At 42.6% G+C, this 17,092-nt stretch overlaps 1 protein-coding gene across 5 annotated transcripts in view; it reads left to right on the top strand.

Annotated features, from left to right (window-relative positions):
* Nucleotides 1-17,092, top strand: part of MID1 (midline 1) — a 351,552-nt gene that overhangs the window by 316,028 nt on the left and 18,432 nt on the right. For all 5 annotated transcript variants that reach the window (XM_041740833.1, XM_041740834.1, XM_041740835.1 and 2 more), the window contains exons 5-7: nt 98-246; nt 8,073-8,200; nt 13,021-13,164. In XM_041740833.1, coding sequence (XP_041596767.1) covers nt 98-246; nt 8,073-8,200; nt 13,021-13,164 — 421 coding nt within the window. The remainder of the gene's footprint in view (nt 1-97; nt 247-8,072; nt 8,201-13,020; nt 13,165-17,092) is intronic.

The following is a 17,092-nucleotide window of genomic DNA, read 5'->3' as shown; positions in this document are numbered from 1 at the left end:
TTGCGTGCAACGCGATGCACACTTCCGAAGGGTCCAGCCGGATGCATCTAACCTAAGTGAGCCCCCCCACCTAACCGTCTCCATGCCTCTTTTCAAGGTGATGAGGCTTCGCAAACTGGCTCAGCAGATTGCAAACTGCAAGCAGTGCATCGAGCGGTCGGCATCCCTCATCTCCCAGGCGGAACACTCTCTGAAGGAGAATGATCATGCGCGCTTCCTACAGACGGCTAAGAACATCACCGAGAGGTGAGTGCGTGCGGGGGGCTGCTGGCAACTTCTCAGCTGCCGGGGGGGCTCCGGTATCTGGGGATGGGGAGTGATCGGTTGGCCTTGCCCTTGCCTTGCTTTTTGTTTTCATTTTCGAGGCTGAGTACCAGGAGAATAGAGGCTTTGAGTTGCTTTGTTCCAGCCAAAGATGCTTCCCTTTGACATGTCAAAGCCTTTTCAGTAGCGCCCTGGAGTTCAAGGCCTTTGAAACAAGAGTCCACCAGTTAGAAAGAATAAAATCAGCCTTTGCTTTTGCGGGGGCAGAAAGCTCACCGTGGCACAAAAACAGCATTTATTGTGACTCCCAGACCTGATCTTATCGTACATTTGATAACAAAGAGTCAAAATGAAGGCAGACACATAAAAGGGAATCTTTTCTTCCATCTCAGGGCTCATCTATTAAAGAGAGAGAGAAAAGCAAACGCCCAGGTGTTGTTCTGTGTTAGACCTGTTTTTATTTGGTGGAGAAACTTCGCCTCGTCAGAAAGGTCAAAGCTGACTCATGTGGGAGAGAAAGGACCCAACTGTCAATCTCCTACCTCTTTCTCTTAAAGTGTCCTTGATTCTAGGGCAGGGAACATAAAGATGCCATTATTTGAATGGTCAGTTCAGCAGTAAAACTGGTGGGACTCGGGACTTCTTCCCTTCACATCTTTGATTGGCATAAAATCACTCACCTTCACTGCTGACAAGGCCTACGGCAGCTGTAGTAAAGCCAGAGCACCTGACGCCACCTAAGTGATCCCTCCAACCCATGACAATGCCCTTTTTTCATTCATTTTAATTTTCAGAGTCACTTGCCCCTTATGCAAAGCAATAATGGAATCCCCTCGCTGGACCACCCCAGCCTGTTCATGCACGCTGGTCTTCATCCTAGAGCAGAAGTCTGCAGACTTCTATAAGGGACCAGAGATGAAATATTTTCCAGGCCTGTGGGTTATAAGGGCCTCCTTCAGGATGACTCAGCTCTACCGCCATAGCTCCATAGCAGCCTATCATAGACAAAACGGCAACAAACAGGCGTGGCTGTGCTTCTAAAAACACTTCCCCAAACGGGTATTTGGCCCTCTGACTGTCTTTTGCCAACCCCTGGCCCAGGGGGAAAAATACCCACCATCTTATGGCTTGAATTCCTCCAAGGAAAGAGAAAGAAAAGTAACCTTACTTGATTGCGTGTTTGCGTTGGAAACCGCGCTAATTCCCAAAATATCACTTAGAGGTAGGCATTGATATTTCTCTTTTCAGGGTTCTTTCCATTAGAGAAACGTACAATGGTTTTACAACTCTGGTTTTGTATCGAACCAGCTTCGTTGTGCTATTTCTTATATTTGAGAAAGAATTCTCCTGCGACTGGTTATGATAATCTCTTCCAAAGCACATGGCTAATGTGGCTGGTTATCATCCCTTTTATATCCTTAAAATGATCGCCTCCCTACTCTTAGGAGAAGCCAGTGTCTTTCCTCATGCCTCCTCGGTTCTGAGTGTTTAATTGTCTTCACAGCTCTCCCCTGGACTCTATCCAGTTGCTTTATGTTCATCCTAAGGTTAAGCACGGCAAATAGCATTAATACTCCAGTGTACCTAGGACACTCTACTAGACAGTGTTTACACTTACGTCATGGTTTCCAACTAGGATCCAAGAGTGCTTTTCTCTGGCTCTAAATCATGAAATGTCCAAATGAAATGGTTACTCTGAGCTGCATTTCTCAGCAATCCCCCCAAATTTGATCAAGTGTAATATGAATACACTCTCACCTACGGAGAAGAGAGAATGTGGCACCATAACAGTTAAGATAGAACATTCTGAAAGAAGACCTACCTTTGAAGCATAGCATAAGCGCATGAATGTCCACATGTGATCTCCCACAGATCCAGCAGGTCATAACCGGTCCCATTCACCTCTACCTGCAACAAGCCCATCTCTTCAAGGATGGAAACGTGCTTTCGATTTTTCTTTCTACAGATGAATTGTATAATACAGTTGACCCTTGAACAGCATGGGTTTGAACTGCTCAGGTCCACTTATACATGGATTTTTTTTTAAAAAAAATACAGTACAACACTGTAAATGTATTTTCTCAGTAACATTTTCTATAATAATGTTTCTTAATATTTTCTTCTCTCTAGCTTACTTTATTGTAAGAATGCAGAGTATAATACATATAACATACAAAAGATGTGTCAGCGGACTCTATGTCACCAGTCAGACTTCTGGCCATCAGTAGGTTCTTGGTACTTAAGTTTCGGGGAGCCAAAAGTCCTATGTGGATTTTCCACTGGGGGGGGGGCAGTGCCCCTAATCTCTATATTGTTCAAGGGTCAACTGTATATACCATATTCTCAAGCCTCACTATAGTTCTTAGTGTAGTTGTGCTTTTTTATAAAATCATTTTTTTAAAGATTTTTATGTATTTATTCATGAGAGACACAGAGAGAGAGGCAGAGACACAGGCAGAGAGAGGAGCAGGCTCCATGCAAAGGGCCCAATGTGGGACTCCATCCTGGAACTCCAGGATCACTCCCTGGGCCGAAGGGAGGTGCTCAACCGCTGAGCCACCCGGGCGTCCCTAAAATCATTTAAATAAGCAAAACTATTCACTAAATCCAGGCATAAGAAAGTTGGCCTCCTGCTTATGAGAAGGCTAAACTTCCATCAAGTTTGCAGACGTAGGGCGTATAAACATTTGCCAAGAGTCTTTTCCCTCTGTTTCTGCAGCCCCTCTCTTCCCATCTCTATCGTGTCAATCCTCTTGGTTAATTCCTGAGCCTTTCTCTCTTTCCAGGACTGAAATGTAGTGAAAAGGCAGGGAGCTTGGACTAGGACCTGGGAGACTCAGGTTCTGGTCCCAGCACTGCCACTTTTTTACTATAATCCTTTGGGTTTAGCCATGAGCTGTTTTCTGCATAGAATATTGGGCTCATAGGGACCCCTGGGTTGGCTCAGTCGGTTAAGCATCTGACTTGGCTTGGGTCATGATCTCAGGGTCCTGGGATTGAGCCTCCATGCTCAACGGGGAGTCTGCTTCTTCCTCTGTCTCTGCCCCTCCTCCCGCTCTCTCAAATAAGTAAAATCTTTTTTTGGAAAAAAAAAGAAAATTGGGCCTCATAGTAGCTGCTTCTGTCAGTAGTTGTAATAATATTGCTGAGGACTCCCAAGAACAGGCCTTTGGCATCATAGATACTCCGTCACAGCACTTGGATATAATTTTTCATGGTTTAGTATGTCAGTATGGCCCCATCATGTATGTCTGTCCTGGGGCTGGTGTCTGCCTGTCTCTACTCTTCAATCCTTTACTTAGTAAATAAACATTCTTCTCTAGGATGTGACTTCATAATTCTCTGCCTCCTATTGTATCTGCCTTGGGCTTTGGCACCTGTATACTTCTAAACCATCTTTATTCTTGTATTCAAGGGTGGAAAGCCCGAAACAGTTTTAATCCTGCAAGCCTTCTTGAAATGAGACTTGGGTGAGATTTTTCTGCATCTTTAAATTGCTTAAAGTAGATATATTCAAAAAAAAAAAAAAAGTAGATATATTCACCTAAAGGCTGAATCACCCGCAATAAGGTTTTCGCAAAAAAACAAAACAAAAAAACAAAAACAAACACCGAAGAAGAGAGACCAGCAAGCTTTACATTGTGAGATGCATCTGCTTCAGAATCAAGTGTCTGGCTCTGTGCTAATTGCTTAGCAGTAATTATGGATGGCATTGGGGCAGCTCCTTTAACACTTGAGTCTAATTTTGCTTGTATGCTCCTAGTAGGCAGCAGACCCCCAGCCACCTTGTTTTCCCCATTATAGGCCCAGCACATAGCAATCTGTCTGACACGAGTGAATGAGTGACCATATTGTAAAACAGGTCGATTATTCTTACCTAATATGGTTATTATAGGGACAAAATGAAATAATATAGTAAAACTCTTATTCTGGTCCCTGTCCCAAAGTGATCAGGCAACAAATGCTAATCCCTTCCTTCCCACTCACTAAACGGATGCAAATGGATTGTATAACATACCACACTCTCAAGCCACACTAGTATATAGGTCTCCTGTGTGATTGTACAGTCATCATTACAAAATTACATTAAGTAAGCAAAACTCTTCACTAAATTGAAGCATAAGAAAGTTGGTCTACTTCTTAAATCTGAAATTAAAATCACTTTCAGCAGCAAATTATCAAGAGGATGATGAAAAGAAACATCCCTCCTAATGGTACCCATTTCTCAGAGCTCCTAAGAGGGTGTCCCGACTCCACAAAGTGACCCCTTTGTCCTTCAACACCATAAGCAGTTCAAGGATCTATCAGATTTACCCAGACTATAAAGCCAAGAGCTCTGGTTGTCAACGTTGGAAAAATGTCACTTGATTTGAAGAATTCAAGCACACATGATGAGTGGTTTTTGAAGTGTGTTCTGGTAGGGTGTTAATTGGTGCTAAAACAACAACAAAGTTCCAGAGCCAAGTGCTTTTGGGAAATCCTGAGCAGACCAAAGTAAACCACATTTTGTTGCTGGGAGACCTCACTGAGTTTTACCACGGTGATTTGCCCACTTGCCCAAGAAAGATCCACTTAAGTGCCATTGTCAGGGGTCTGGCATGGGGGTGATATTAAGCGGGAAGAGTAGAGCATCTTCCCCTGGCATTGACTGTTTGACAGAAATCCTGTGAACAGTGTAGCTCCAGACACTTCCACCTTCTGGAAAACAGGCCCCATGTGGCTCCTAGCAAACAGAGTGTCTTGGAGATTAGGAGCATCGAAGTCAAGATCAAAATAGGAAGTGATGTGCAGCTCACCCCCTGAAGCATGGACACAATGTCCTTATTTGCTGCCACGTGCTAAGAGCTTAACACACACCTACAAGCATATACACAGCCGCGCGCGCGCGCACACACACACACACACACACACAACTATGAAAGCACGGAATTGTACAAGTGGCATAATACTGATGGCCCCGGTGGATTTTGGCAATGCATCTGAAAGGCCAGAAGATGGGCAACAAGGATTTGGGGAATAAAAACATGGCCTAAAATGTTGAGTTTGGCAGATCTCCCCTCTCCTGTCACTCCAATTAAGAATTTGAAATTATAGCCAAAGATAAATATCTTTCCATCAGAAAATGTGTAGGTGTTAAAAGCTGCAGTCATCTGCATAGATTCTTGCTGTCAGCCTTTGCCTCCCAGGCTCAGGGGCTTTCAGCCTTTCTCTTTCCACTCCACAAAGGGACCCCCATCAAGGTGGCAGGCATTTTTAACACTGTCACTGGCCTGACGCACGGTTTAGTTAACTGTGGGCCATAGAATGGGGAGAAACTTGGGAGTGAGATCTATTTTGGATGAGCCCAAACAGAAGCTTTTGCCACTGGCCCGGGAAAGTGCTGAAGTGAGATTATCTATTCAGAGCCCTTGGGATCCTCTCAGCCCAAGATCTGTGCCATGCAAGATGGGCAGACAAATGCAATAGAAAGACGCTGGTTTCTCAGTAGCTCAGTGAGCTTCTCCCTGCTGGACATCGTGAGACATTCTAATTGGGGTTTCACTCTGAAATTTTTATTTGAGGAGGACACATGGGCACAGCAGTGTTTCTTTTAACTTATCTGCACTGATGCAAATATTTCAGGCTCTTCAGTACCTGGCACACTTTAAGAGCTTAGTATATAGATTTGTTGAGTAGTCCTGGGATCACTCAGAGTTTTGAGGAGTTTTTGCGATTGTGGGGCATAAGGAAAGCATTTTTGTGAGTACACTTTGACCACCTGTGAAAAATGCCTAGCAACCATCCCTTTATCCATCAGTCTAAATTAGCAGGTGTTCGTCACAATAATTGGCCCACTCCCCTCGGGTGCGCTCTTTAGCCAACAAGATCCCACAACTCTGCTATTCACTGTTTCTTGGTGAAGGAGTTAGGTGGTGAATTTAGATTCTCCACTCTCATTCAAACACTTAAAAGTTTTCTTTCCCGAATTCATGCCTCTTCAAACTTTTCATCCATCGATCCCAACATCATCCTGATTGTTATGTTGTTAAATTATCCTGTCTACTCCCCTCCATCTACACAACTGAACATGAACCAGAAGGACAATTATAGAAACCTTATTTCTAAGGATTTTGAGCACTTCACAGGTGTAACTTTTACTGAGGTGAATTTCGGCTAACATAAAATTAACCATTTTAATGGGTGCAATTCAGTGGCATTTAGTACGTTCGCAGTGTTGTGCAATTACTACCTCTGTCGAGTTCTGAAATCTTTTTATTACCCCCCGAGAAACTCCATATCCATTACATAGTCATCGTCCATTGCCTCCTCCCCGCTCTCCCCACCAGCCCCTGGTCACCACTAATCTGCTGTGTCTCTATAAATTCACCTATTCTGGAAATTTCATACAAATGGATCATACAATACATGGCCTTTTGCATCGAGCTTCTTTCACTTAGTGTAACACTTTCAAGGCTCACCCACACTGTAGCGTGTATTAGGACATCACTCTATGGATGAATGATATTCCATTGTATGGATAGACCCACAAGTATAATTTTTATAGCCAAAGAAGTATATTATCTTTATAAAATACAACGTTTTAAGAGCCATTAAGAGATCATGTCTACTTAGGTAACCAGGTTGAGTTTTTTTCTAGATTAAATGGAAGAATGTAGACCTAGAATTCTCCTGGCTGCTGCCAGCTGGCTTTGTGACCTTGTATAAATGAGCATCAAGACTCTTGATTAGAAAATAAGTAACTAGATTTAGGGCTGAGCCATTTCAGAGTGTTTCTTTGCTCAGAAATTCCCATACGGTACTTAGTACCATATACGGAATTAGGTCTGTGGTGGTATTTACCAAACTTCATGAAATACCCAAATCAACAAGATTACAGGGCTGGCGTGGTCTGATATGCTCAGACGTGGTTCACATCATGCCACAACTATATTGTTTTTCAGAAAATCACTTGTGTTTTTTAATTAGTCCAAACGTTCTGCTATTAGTAACTGAACTTTGCAAATCAACTTGAGAGCTTCACACACACCTAGCAGGAGATTCTCTCATAGCAGGAGAGTCATATTAACCAATATGTTGCTTTATAGTGTATAAATCAGAGCACTACCTAGCAACCCTAAATGAAGAGGGAAAATGGTGCATCCGTTGGAAGAATTTGCAAGAAAGCTCATGAATATTTTCCATGGCATCTGCTGGGAATATGGTGCAAAAAAAAAAAAAAGAATACAAGGAGAACGAAACGAGCCAGACAAAAAACTCCTTTTTTTATGTTTATTTTAGAGAGAGGCTAGTAATTGATTAAACTAATCCAATATCTGGAAACATTCTTTTTTAATCTTCACTTTGCCTTTTATGCAGTTTGAAATTTTGGAGAGTCCTCTTTGAAGTGGAGCAGGGTCGAGTCTGAAAGGAACAAACAGTTTCCCAGACAGATGTGTGAAGAAATGCCTGGAGCTATGTGCTTCTCGCCGGGGTTAGATGTGAAGGGGCCAGGCTGTTAAATACACAGCAACATGAAATATGAATATTCTTTCACCTCCGTCGGGAATTTTTTTCCAGCAGTAAAAAGGAAGCGGGGGTTTGAGGGGAGCCATTCTACTGGTCACCCAATTCTTGGGCCTTGTCTTTAAGCTTGCATTCATTTGCGTTGTCGCTGTGTGGTGCCATCCCAAAGTTCTTTTTGAGGCTCACGTGTAAAAACAGCACTATTTAAAAATTATGCTTCTTTTCCTTTTATTTTTTTCATTCCTGTGCAGTGACGGTGAAAGCCATCTTGACGTTTCTAAAAAGTTGTTTTGTTTAAATTACAGAGTCTCCATGGCAACTGCATCATCCCAGGTCCTAATTCCTGAAATCAACCTCAATGACACATTTGACACCTTTGCCTTAGATTTTTCCCGAGAGAAGAAATTGCTAGAATGTCTGGATTACCTTACAGGTATTGTCTTGTGTGTGTGTGTGTGTGTGTGTGTGTGTGTGTGTGTTTTCTAACATTGTGTACAATCGATGATATGCATACTTTGCCACCACATCCATTCCCTAAAAACCAGAGGTGTGGGCTTCTGATTTAAGAATGGTGTCTGATATTCCCATAAACGATTTCTGGCACTCTTCATTTTTTTTTTCCCACCCAAAACAATACAATTCAAGACCAAACTAGGGACAAAGGAAAAAGGAGAATCTCGGTAATTAAAAATATACTTCCTACCATCTTCCCTCCCTCTCAGAGTGTGGGTGCCACAAATAGTAGCTCTGCTGGCCATCAAAGAGATACATAAGGTAGCATGGCTGTTTTCCACTTCATCTCAGCAAGGCAGCTGACTTTCACAGTATCCTGGCAGAGAAAGAATTGGCAGCTAACTCCGATGGGGCGTCTTCCCTGCTTCAGCTCTTGGTATCTGAGACCTTGTATAAGCCTCACACCGTCAAACTGAGGTAACCTGTTATGACCCCCACTTTGCAAATGACGGAGGTCGCCCGTCTTACTGGAGGTCAGGTAGCTAGGGAATGGCTGAATTAGGATTTGGCTTGGGTCCGTACGGATTCCAAAGACCCCTTGCTCTTTCTAGTGAAAGATCATGCTTCATCTTGGCAGAGGTCACCATGGCAAACATCCCAAAAATCACATGCGAATTCCTGGTGCCATGTTTCCGATAGGCATTTTGATGGTCAAGCTCAAAAAACAAAAGCAACAGCGATAAAAGAGAACCTCAGGCTACTCCTATTCCTAACCAGGCTCCCAGATTTTTCTTTGCTGTCTACCTCTAGAGCGAGAATTGAAATCATTCGCTGTTAGAATGTGGACTGTTTTGGTGACCTTTATTTGTGTTAACCAAAGCTACCCGTGCCTTATGACTTCAGGAAGGCTCCATATATACAGTGAAGCCAGATGTGCAGCGAACTTAGGACATGCAGCCTTCAAGAGATCACATCCCTAACTTAGCATGGCATCAGCTTCTCAACTCCAGTTGTGTGTGTGCGTGTTTGTGGAACAGTGGTTGGAAAAGGTGGAGCAGGAGAAAGGGAACATTGTGATGTTTGTTTTTACAGTCTGTGGATCAAAAGTAAGGAGTTTTATATCCAAGGGGCATTGTAGCCAGGTAGGTTTTTCCTTCGCAAGAATCCAAGGTGCCGCTTATAGCTTTTCTGCATTTGCAAGGGAAGCGGTCATCCCACAGACTTGTTTCATCCTTGCAGACCATGTTAAGGAAGAAAGCAGCTGACTCAGAAATGCATTTGCAGTAAGGAAACAAACTCGATTTCAAATATTTATTGATACACTGCCCTCCTTTTTGAAGCTTTTAACTCTAAGATCTGCCTAAACTAACCCTACCCTATAGAACCTTCCAGAATGATTGAAGCATTCTGTGTCTGCACTGTCCACTATGGTAGCTGCTAAGCACATGGGGCTATCAGAAACTTGCAATGTACATAGTGAGTTTTTCCTTTTATTTCACTTTAATTAACTTAATTGAAATTTTACAAGCTACATGTAGCTTGTGGCTACTGTATTAGACGGCGCAGGTCTAGACTTTCTCTGGCTGAGCTGCTCTTCATCATGGCATCCTATGAAAAATCTATTTTTTTCTTATATAATTTGGGATTGAGTATGATTGCAACAACAGAAAATCCAGTTAGCAGTGACTAAACCCATCAAGGAGGGTTTGTATCATGCAAACATGAGAACGGAGGTATGTGTTCCAGGGCTGGGCAGCGGCTCAGTGATGATCTCAGACTCCAGGCTCTTATTCTTTTTCTGCTCTGCCTTCTTCACTCTGTTGCTTTTTTTACCACAAGATCACGGCACCACTACCCCACCTCCATGCATCATGCTCAAGTTACAGGTAAAAAGAGAGGGATGCAGGGGAAACTGTGACAAAAATCTGCCAGCCAACTTTTGTCTTTGTGTATTAGCAAAGCAAAAAGCTTGCTCAGAAAACCCATCTAGCAGACTCTCACTTGTGTCTTATGGATCAGATCCATGTCACAAGGTCATGCCCAAGAACAAAGAAGACCGAAAACCTACTGGGTGGGGCACATGGCCTTTCTGCACAAAATCAGTGTCTTGTTGACCTGAGGGTGTCCTCCGCATTTCCCAATCATCGTTTAATGGTGTTCCAGCGGGCACACATTCATGTGCTATGTCTCTATGCAAATGCCAAAGCAATGATTAAAGGAGAAAGTATGAAAGTAGTTGCACTGACTGGTACCACATACGCCATATATCATCCCGATGGCTGTTTATGCCAAGCTAAGACCACATGGGGTACCTGCCATTATGCCTTCTTAACCGTCAACCTCAAATACAAATCTGGCCCATTTGTAGACATAACATCGATCCTGGCCATAACATATGATGCTTGGCTGATATTGCCAAGTCCAAATAGTTTATCAGACATTTGTAAGCAGGAAATGAAGTGTTTGTGGAATATTAGCCCACCATTTCTCAAGTCCTGTTTATGACAGAGGCAAGAAAATAGCAGTGCTGCTACCAATATTCCATGAATATTGAAATTGGCAACGTGCTGCTATTCTCATTTACGGTAAATTGGGTATTGACTTTTCAGGACAAACCCATTGGGCTTCTAATCAAAACAGGGTTAGCCTGCGTGGCTGTGAAAACAAGATTTTTTTCTCCTGTGACATGCCTCTAAGTGGTATGTCAAGTTAATAACCCAGAGAGGTGACATTTCCTCCCTGATCACAGCTACTGCCATGTGTCTCACAGCTCCTTGCTTAGTTTGAACATAAGTTTTCTTTCTATATGATCATATATTGCAATGCAAAAAGAACAAAATCTTTCTACAGTGGTTGATGGAAAGTAATTCAATGAACTATTTAGATTATGGGAGAATAAGCATCTCTCCACTGATCCCTGCCGGTGATCCCACACCAACAGGGACCACACAGAACAATAATAAGCACGTTTTATGGTGCAGCTGGGCCTCCCCCGCAGAATGCATCTCTGGATTGGTGTCGCTGATTCATGCACATCCAAGTCACAGCACATGACACTAAATCTTGCATGTGGATACTTCAGGAGACAGATGTATAAATACATACTCCAAGAAGAATGCTTAAGGGGCTCTGTAGAGCCTTTCTATCTTAATACACGACTTAATGCAGTGCCTGCCAAGTGTAGGTGCTCGGTAATGTTTGTGGAATTCAGTAACCAAGAGACAGAGCTGGTCTAACTGACTTTGTACAACAAACATAAAAGTTACTTAGTCTGTATGATATTTGTCCTGGACATCTCTTCAGGTGGCAAAATGAAGAAGACTAAAACAATTAGAGTTTTAAATTTACCATGTTTATGAACTTTTCTTCTTCTTTGCGTTTGTTTAGGACTCCTCAATCCTAATCAAAGTGTAAAGCAGGAAAGAACTCCGCAATAAGTGTGAACAGAGGTTGCAACAAATCTATAGAATCCAGATATGTTTCTCCTTTTGAAGTTAGGTTCTAGGACACAGAAGAGTGGAAATAAAGGCCTGGATCAATTCTCTCAACCAGGGGTTAGCAAACTTTGACTATAAAGGGCCAGATGGTAAATATTTTAGGCTTTGCAGGACATATGGTCCCAACTACTCAACTTCGCTAGTGCACAAAAACGGCCACAGACAATACATAAATGAATTAGCCTGGCTGTGTTCCAATAAAACTTTATTTACAAAAACAGGCAGTGGGCCAGATTTGGCCCATAGCCATAGTTTGCCAACCCTTGCTCTAAAATATTATTGCCAGTGCAAAACACTCACTGCCTAGTCTTTTTCTTGCCCACAAACTCTTCTCATAAAACCAGTTACTGAAATCAAGCCGGTAGACTTTGAAACAACGTCAAATCATTATTTTGGTAGGATTTAGACTTCTCTACTCCAGACTATGTTCAAGACATAAAACAACAGCCTTCTCCAGTGATAAAGTTAACCAAATGCCAACGAACCAGGTTTTCTTTGGGGAAGGAAAATGTACTTAGATATGATTGATTGTTAATCGTGTTCTTCTGGATTCGAAATATCACCTATAAATTGAAAAGGGATAATAAATAGGGCTACACTAATACGGTTTTTATTTTATAAAGCATCAAATCATCTAATGAAAGAAAATTTTTCAAACAATTATTTGGCAGGTTGTTATAGGATAGCAAACATCAGTATTTTTCCAATTCGGTGTGTAAATACAAAAATACGTGACTTCACAAAGCTCAGAGGCTGGCAAACTTTGGCTCGTAGCCCGAATCTAGCCCTCACCTGTTTTTGCAAGTAAAGTTTTACTGGAACCTGCCCATGTCCATTTGAGTATGAATTGCCTATGACTGCTTTCATAGTGCAAAGGCAGAGCTGAGTAGTTGCAACAGAGACCGTGTGGCCCACAAAGCATAAAATATTTACCCTCTAGCCCTTTACTGGAAAAGTCTGCCATTTCCCCAGTGTGGATGAAATTACAAGAGTTCATCTTGTTTGCTTTTTGTTTAACATGTTTTTTCCCTGTGGATAAGAGTATTATTTGCTTAACCTCCTAAACGTACTTTCATGATAAACAGAGAGAAGTCTCTACTGGCTGGCCGAAGTCACGTACGCTACCTGTCAAAAATCACAGTAGCAACCAACCAAACAAACGTTCTTCAGATTGGGGTCACCATCTCTAGGGTAGCGGTCCTAATAGACCTGTTTAGAAAGGCCCACTTTGACTGTCACACATCTCCTCTGAAATGTATCCCAGAGGTGCCACTTCGCTGATGAGCATTCTTGATCCCCACAGCTCCCAACCCTCCCACAATTAGAGAAGAGCTCTGCACAGCTTCCTATGACACCATCACCGTTCATTGGACCTCCGATGATGAATTCAGTGTGGTTTCCTATGAGCTCCAATACACCATATTCACCGGACAAGCCAATGTTGTTAGTGAGTATTGCACACCCTGTTGATTTTTCTGTTTGGTGACTGTTTTCAGATAGATTGCATTTCTAAATTTAAGTATCAAGGGAAGACGGGGAAGGAAAGAATACACAGTATTTATTGGCTGCGTTTCCTAACCAAGAAGATGATAGCATTTGCTTGCTAGCAAAAATAGCTGGCCAAATAGTGATGAAAATTAGTGATCTCTAGCAAACCACATGAGTGAGTCTTACAAACATATGGTTAAGAGAAAGAAACAGGAAACAAAAGAATATATGTGGTATGAATCTTTTTATCCATTCGTAATTTAAAGATAAACTATTTTGTGGGGCACCTGGGTGGCTCAGTCAGTTAAGCTTTCAACTCTTAATTTTGGTTCAGGTCATGATCTCAGGGTTGTGAGACTGAGCCCTACATGGAGCTCCATGCTCAATGGGGAGTCTGTTTAAGATTCTCTCTCCTTCTGCCCCTCCCATGTCTCTCAAATAAATAAATAAATAAATAAATAAATAAATAAATAAATAAATAAATAAATAATCTTTAAGATTCTCTCTCCTTCTGCCCCTCCCATGTCTCTCAAATAAATAAATAAATAAATCTTTTTAAAAAAAGAAACTATTTTGTTTAGAGATGCATACATGAGTGTAAAAACTATAAATAAAAGAGAGGATAAAAAAAAAAGAGAGAGAGGATAATGGTTACTTCCAGGATGGGAAGGGAGTGGCACCTTTTGAAAGCAATATATGGGGGTTCATGGGGTTAACTACTTTCTGGGTGGGAAGTTACATGATTTAGCCATTATATCATACATTTAGTATAATGTACTTTCCTGAGTGTTATTTCACAATGTAAAAAAAAAATTTTTAATAAAATGGATAGCCAAACGATGCCACATACCACCTCCCATTTGGAGGAGGGAAGGCCCATCATTTAAAATGTTAGTCATTGGCCCCTACCTGAGCAGAATCTCAGACCTTACTTGAAACACAGAGCCCTTCTCTCACTGGAGCCCATGAGGTATTTGGTATCAGAGAAAATTTGATGATCTCAGATAGCCCCAGTTGCTGGCCAGAGAAGTGATAACAAAGGAATCTCTCCTCCCCACTGCCATGGTTATTTAAATTGAGTTGAGTAAATGGGAAAAGACCAGAAGAAGTAGCCTTTCAGGTTTGAAACTTCTTTAGGAAATTAAAATAGGACATGCCAAAGTAGAATAGAAGAGAATAGCAGGCACATTTCAACAAAGAAATGTTTTGAATAAATCCATATCAACTGAATGTGCTTTTATTATATACACATCTCCCTTAATCACACTGTTCTTTCCTAGCACAAGTAATTCTGAGCATGTGATGCTTAAAAAAGAAATTAGAGTTAGGATTAATTAAAAGAGTGATGCTCAAAGACCCCCCACCTCCAAGTAAGTAAAGTACCAACATATGGACCCCCAAGCTTCCTTAGATCCTCATTTCCCAGGCTTCCCTCCTCAACTCTCTGAACTTCCACTCCCTAATTGGCTGCCTTGGAAGCTTTTATCAAAATCTTAACCATTTTCCAAGAATGTGTAAGGAGGAAAATCATGAGACATGGCAAACCACTATGGCCAGCTGCCTGAGTAAGAGGGCAGAGGTGGTAGGTGTAACAAAAACGTCTTGGGGGAAGGGATGGTGTAATTAAGTTTTGGAAGAGAATGGATACATATCAGCAAGTTAAGGGGATGCCAGACAGCCGCATCATTGGGGGCAAACCTATGCCAGACAGCCGCATCATTGGGGACAGAGGATGGCAAGACATTTTCTGAAACATCTTCTACTAAAGCCTGACTGGAGAATTGAGTGGAGAAGGGGAGACGGTGGGAAATGAAGATAGAGAAATAGAGCTAGGACTCAAACCCATATAGGTCTGGTTCCAGAAAGCACATGTCCTAAATCATCAGTCTATTCATCCTAACCCACAGTAAAGACCTAAACCAGAGAGAGCCACTTGGGCCACATGGTGTTGGGTTTTTCCCTGTGGCCTTGGGTGTCATGCAGAGCAGCAGTGCGATCAGATACACAGTTAGAAGCCTCAGTTAGTGCTGTGGAGGATGGAGCAGAACAGGGCAAAACTAGAAGCAGAAACATGAACTAGGAGGTTCATAGTAATTGACGGAGATAGAGATGGCCTGGACCTGCCAATGGCACTAGCACCAAAGAAGGCAAGGAGCAGATAATCCCAGAAAAACTTCTCCCCCACTGACCCATATCCCTGGGAAACACCATTACTACCTTCAGCTATTTGAAGTGCTTTGGGGGACAAGTCTAACCAGCCCTGGTGTGTCCATGGTTTGGCATCATCTTTCTCTCCTTTCAGGATTTTGGATTCTTCTAGTATTGCTCCTCATCCCTTGTTCTACATGCCCTGCTACAAATCATGAAGAAATACTAATTTCTCTAAAATCTTTCTTTTTAGTAAGTAATGCACAAACGCTATGTAATAATATATAAGATGTCTACAGTGACAATTGGATGTTTTTCAATATGGCAGCCACCCTGGTCCCAAAGTTGCCACCGCACCAATTCCATTTCACGCGCATCTTTCCTGTGGTAGTCTGTTAATGCACAAGGATGCACATACACTCACACACACCTAGAAATACACTTTTTAGGGACATAAAAGATAGGATGCTGTACACAGTTCTTTACCTTGCTTTTTTCACCCAGAATAATCTCTCTTTTGATCAACTCAGAGACAACTGATTAAGGACCTTAATTGCATTTGCAAACTCCCTTAACCTATATGATGTGCCACCACAGGAGTGATAACAATGATAAGAGTTTTGTCCTTTGCCATATTCTTGGTGAGATGCAGGTCACAGGTCTTGCCTCACCCAAGGCAGAGGAATTACACAAAGTCATGAATAGTGTGGAGTGAGAATCACAGGGGCTACAGAAGGGCGTGTCTGCCATAGGTGGTTATGTCTTTCCTAAAGTGTCTTGAATCAAATTTTTATGGGCATTTGGACAGTCCGTAGATCCTTGCCCTGGGCTGGCAGGCCCCATATCAATCGGCCTTTGCTGAATGGCCAACAACCACAGGACCTAAGTAGCATATAACAATAAACATGCATTGCTTATGCGTCTGGAATCAGGCGGGGGTGTGCTGGTGTCACTGACCGGTGAGGCTCTGTCACAGTCGGGCTGATGACTGGGGCTCCCATCTCCCTCCTGCAGTCCCATGCAGGCACATTCTCCTGGTGGGCAACACACGCCATAAGGACAGGCCCATTTGCAGATGTAGGCCTGTCTTTGTCACATTAGCTGATGTGCCAGAGGCCAAAGCAAGTCCCACCGGTGAGCCCAGGATTGAAATGTGAGGGCCTGCGAGGTTCCCTGGCAGAGTGTGGATATGGCAAGGAACAAGGAAGGGGAGCCAGAAGGCGATTCACTCTAGAACCCTGACTCAACCCCAGTGCTTCTCTCTATCCCCCAAATGAAGAGATCTATTGCTTGAAACTTAGGGTGTCTCAGGTAGCTGACCTGGGACTGACTTGGCTTCCATGCTTTTGGCTTGAAAAGTAATACTGAAACAATACATGTAAATGGAATAGATGAGAAAAGGCCACGCCTACAGAAATCCACTGGCAGTGACACTCCTGAATTCGGAGCTCTATGCTTGGTGATTCCAGAGAAGGTGTTTTATTCCCCAGAAGCCATTGCCACAAGAAAATAAATGGGAATGACTTATTGAAGGTGATAGACCTTGCTTATTTGATACACAGATGCCAAAAAGGCCATTCTTGGGGCACTGGGGTGGCTCAGTGGTTGAGTGTCTACCTTTGGCTCAGGTCGTAATCCTGGGGTCCTGGGATTGAGTCCCACATCGAGCTCCCCGTAGGGAACCTGCTTCACCCTCTGCCTATGTCTCTGCCTCTCTCTGTATCTCTCATGAATAAATA

Source organism: Vulpes lagopus, chromosome X (genome assembly GCF_018345385.1).
Source record: "Vulpes lagopus strain Blue_001 chromosome X, ASM1834538v1, whole genome shotgun sequence".
Taxonomy (NCBI): domain Eukaryota; kingdom Metazoa; phylum Chordata; class Mammalia; order Carnivora; family Canidae; genus Vulpes; species Vulpes lagopus.
The sequence above is the reverse complement of the archived record's forward strand: the minus strand, read 5'-3'. Positions and strand labels throughout refer to the sequence as shown.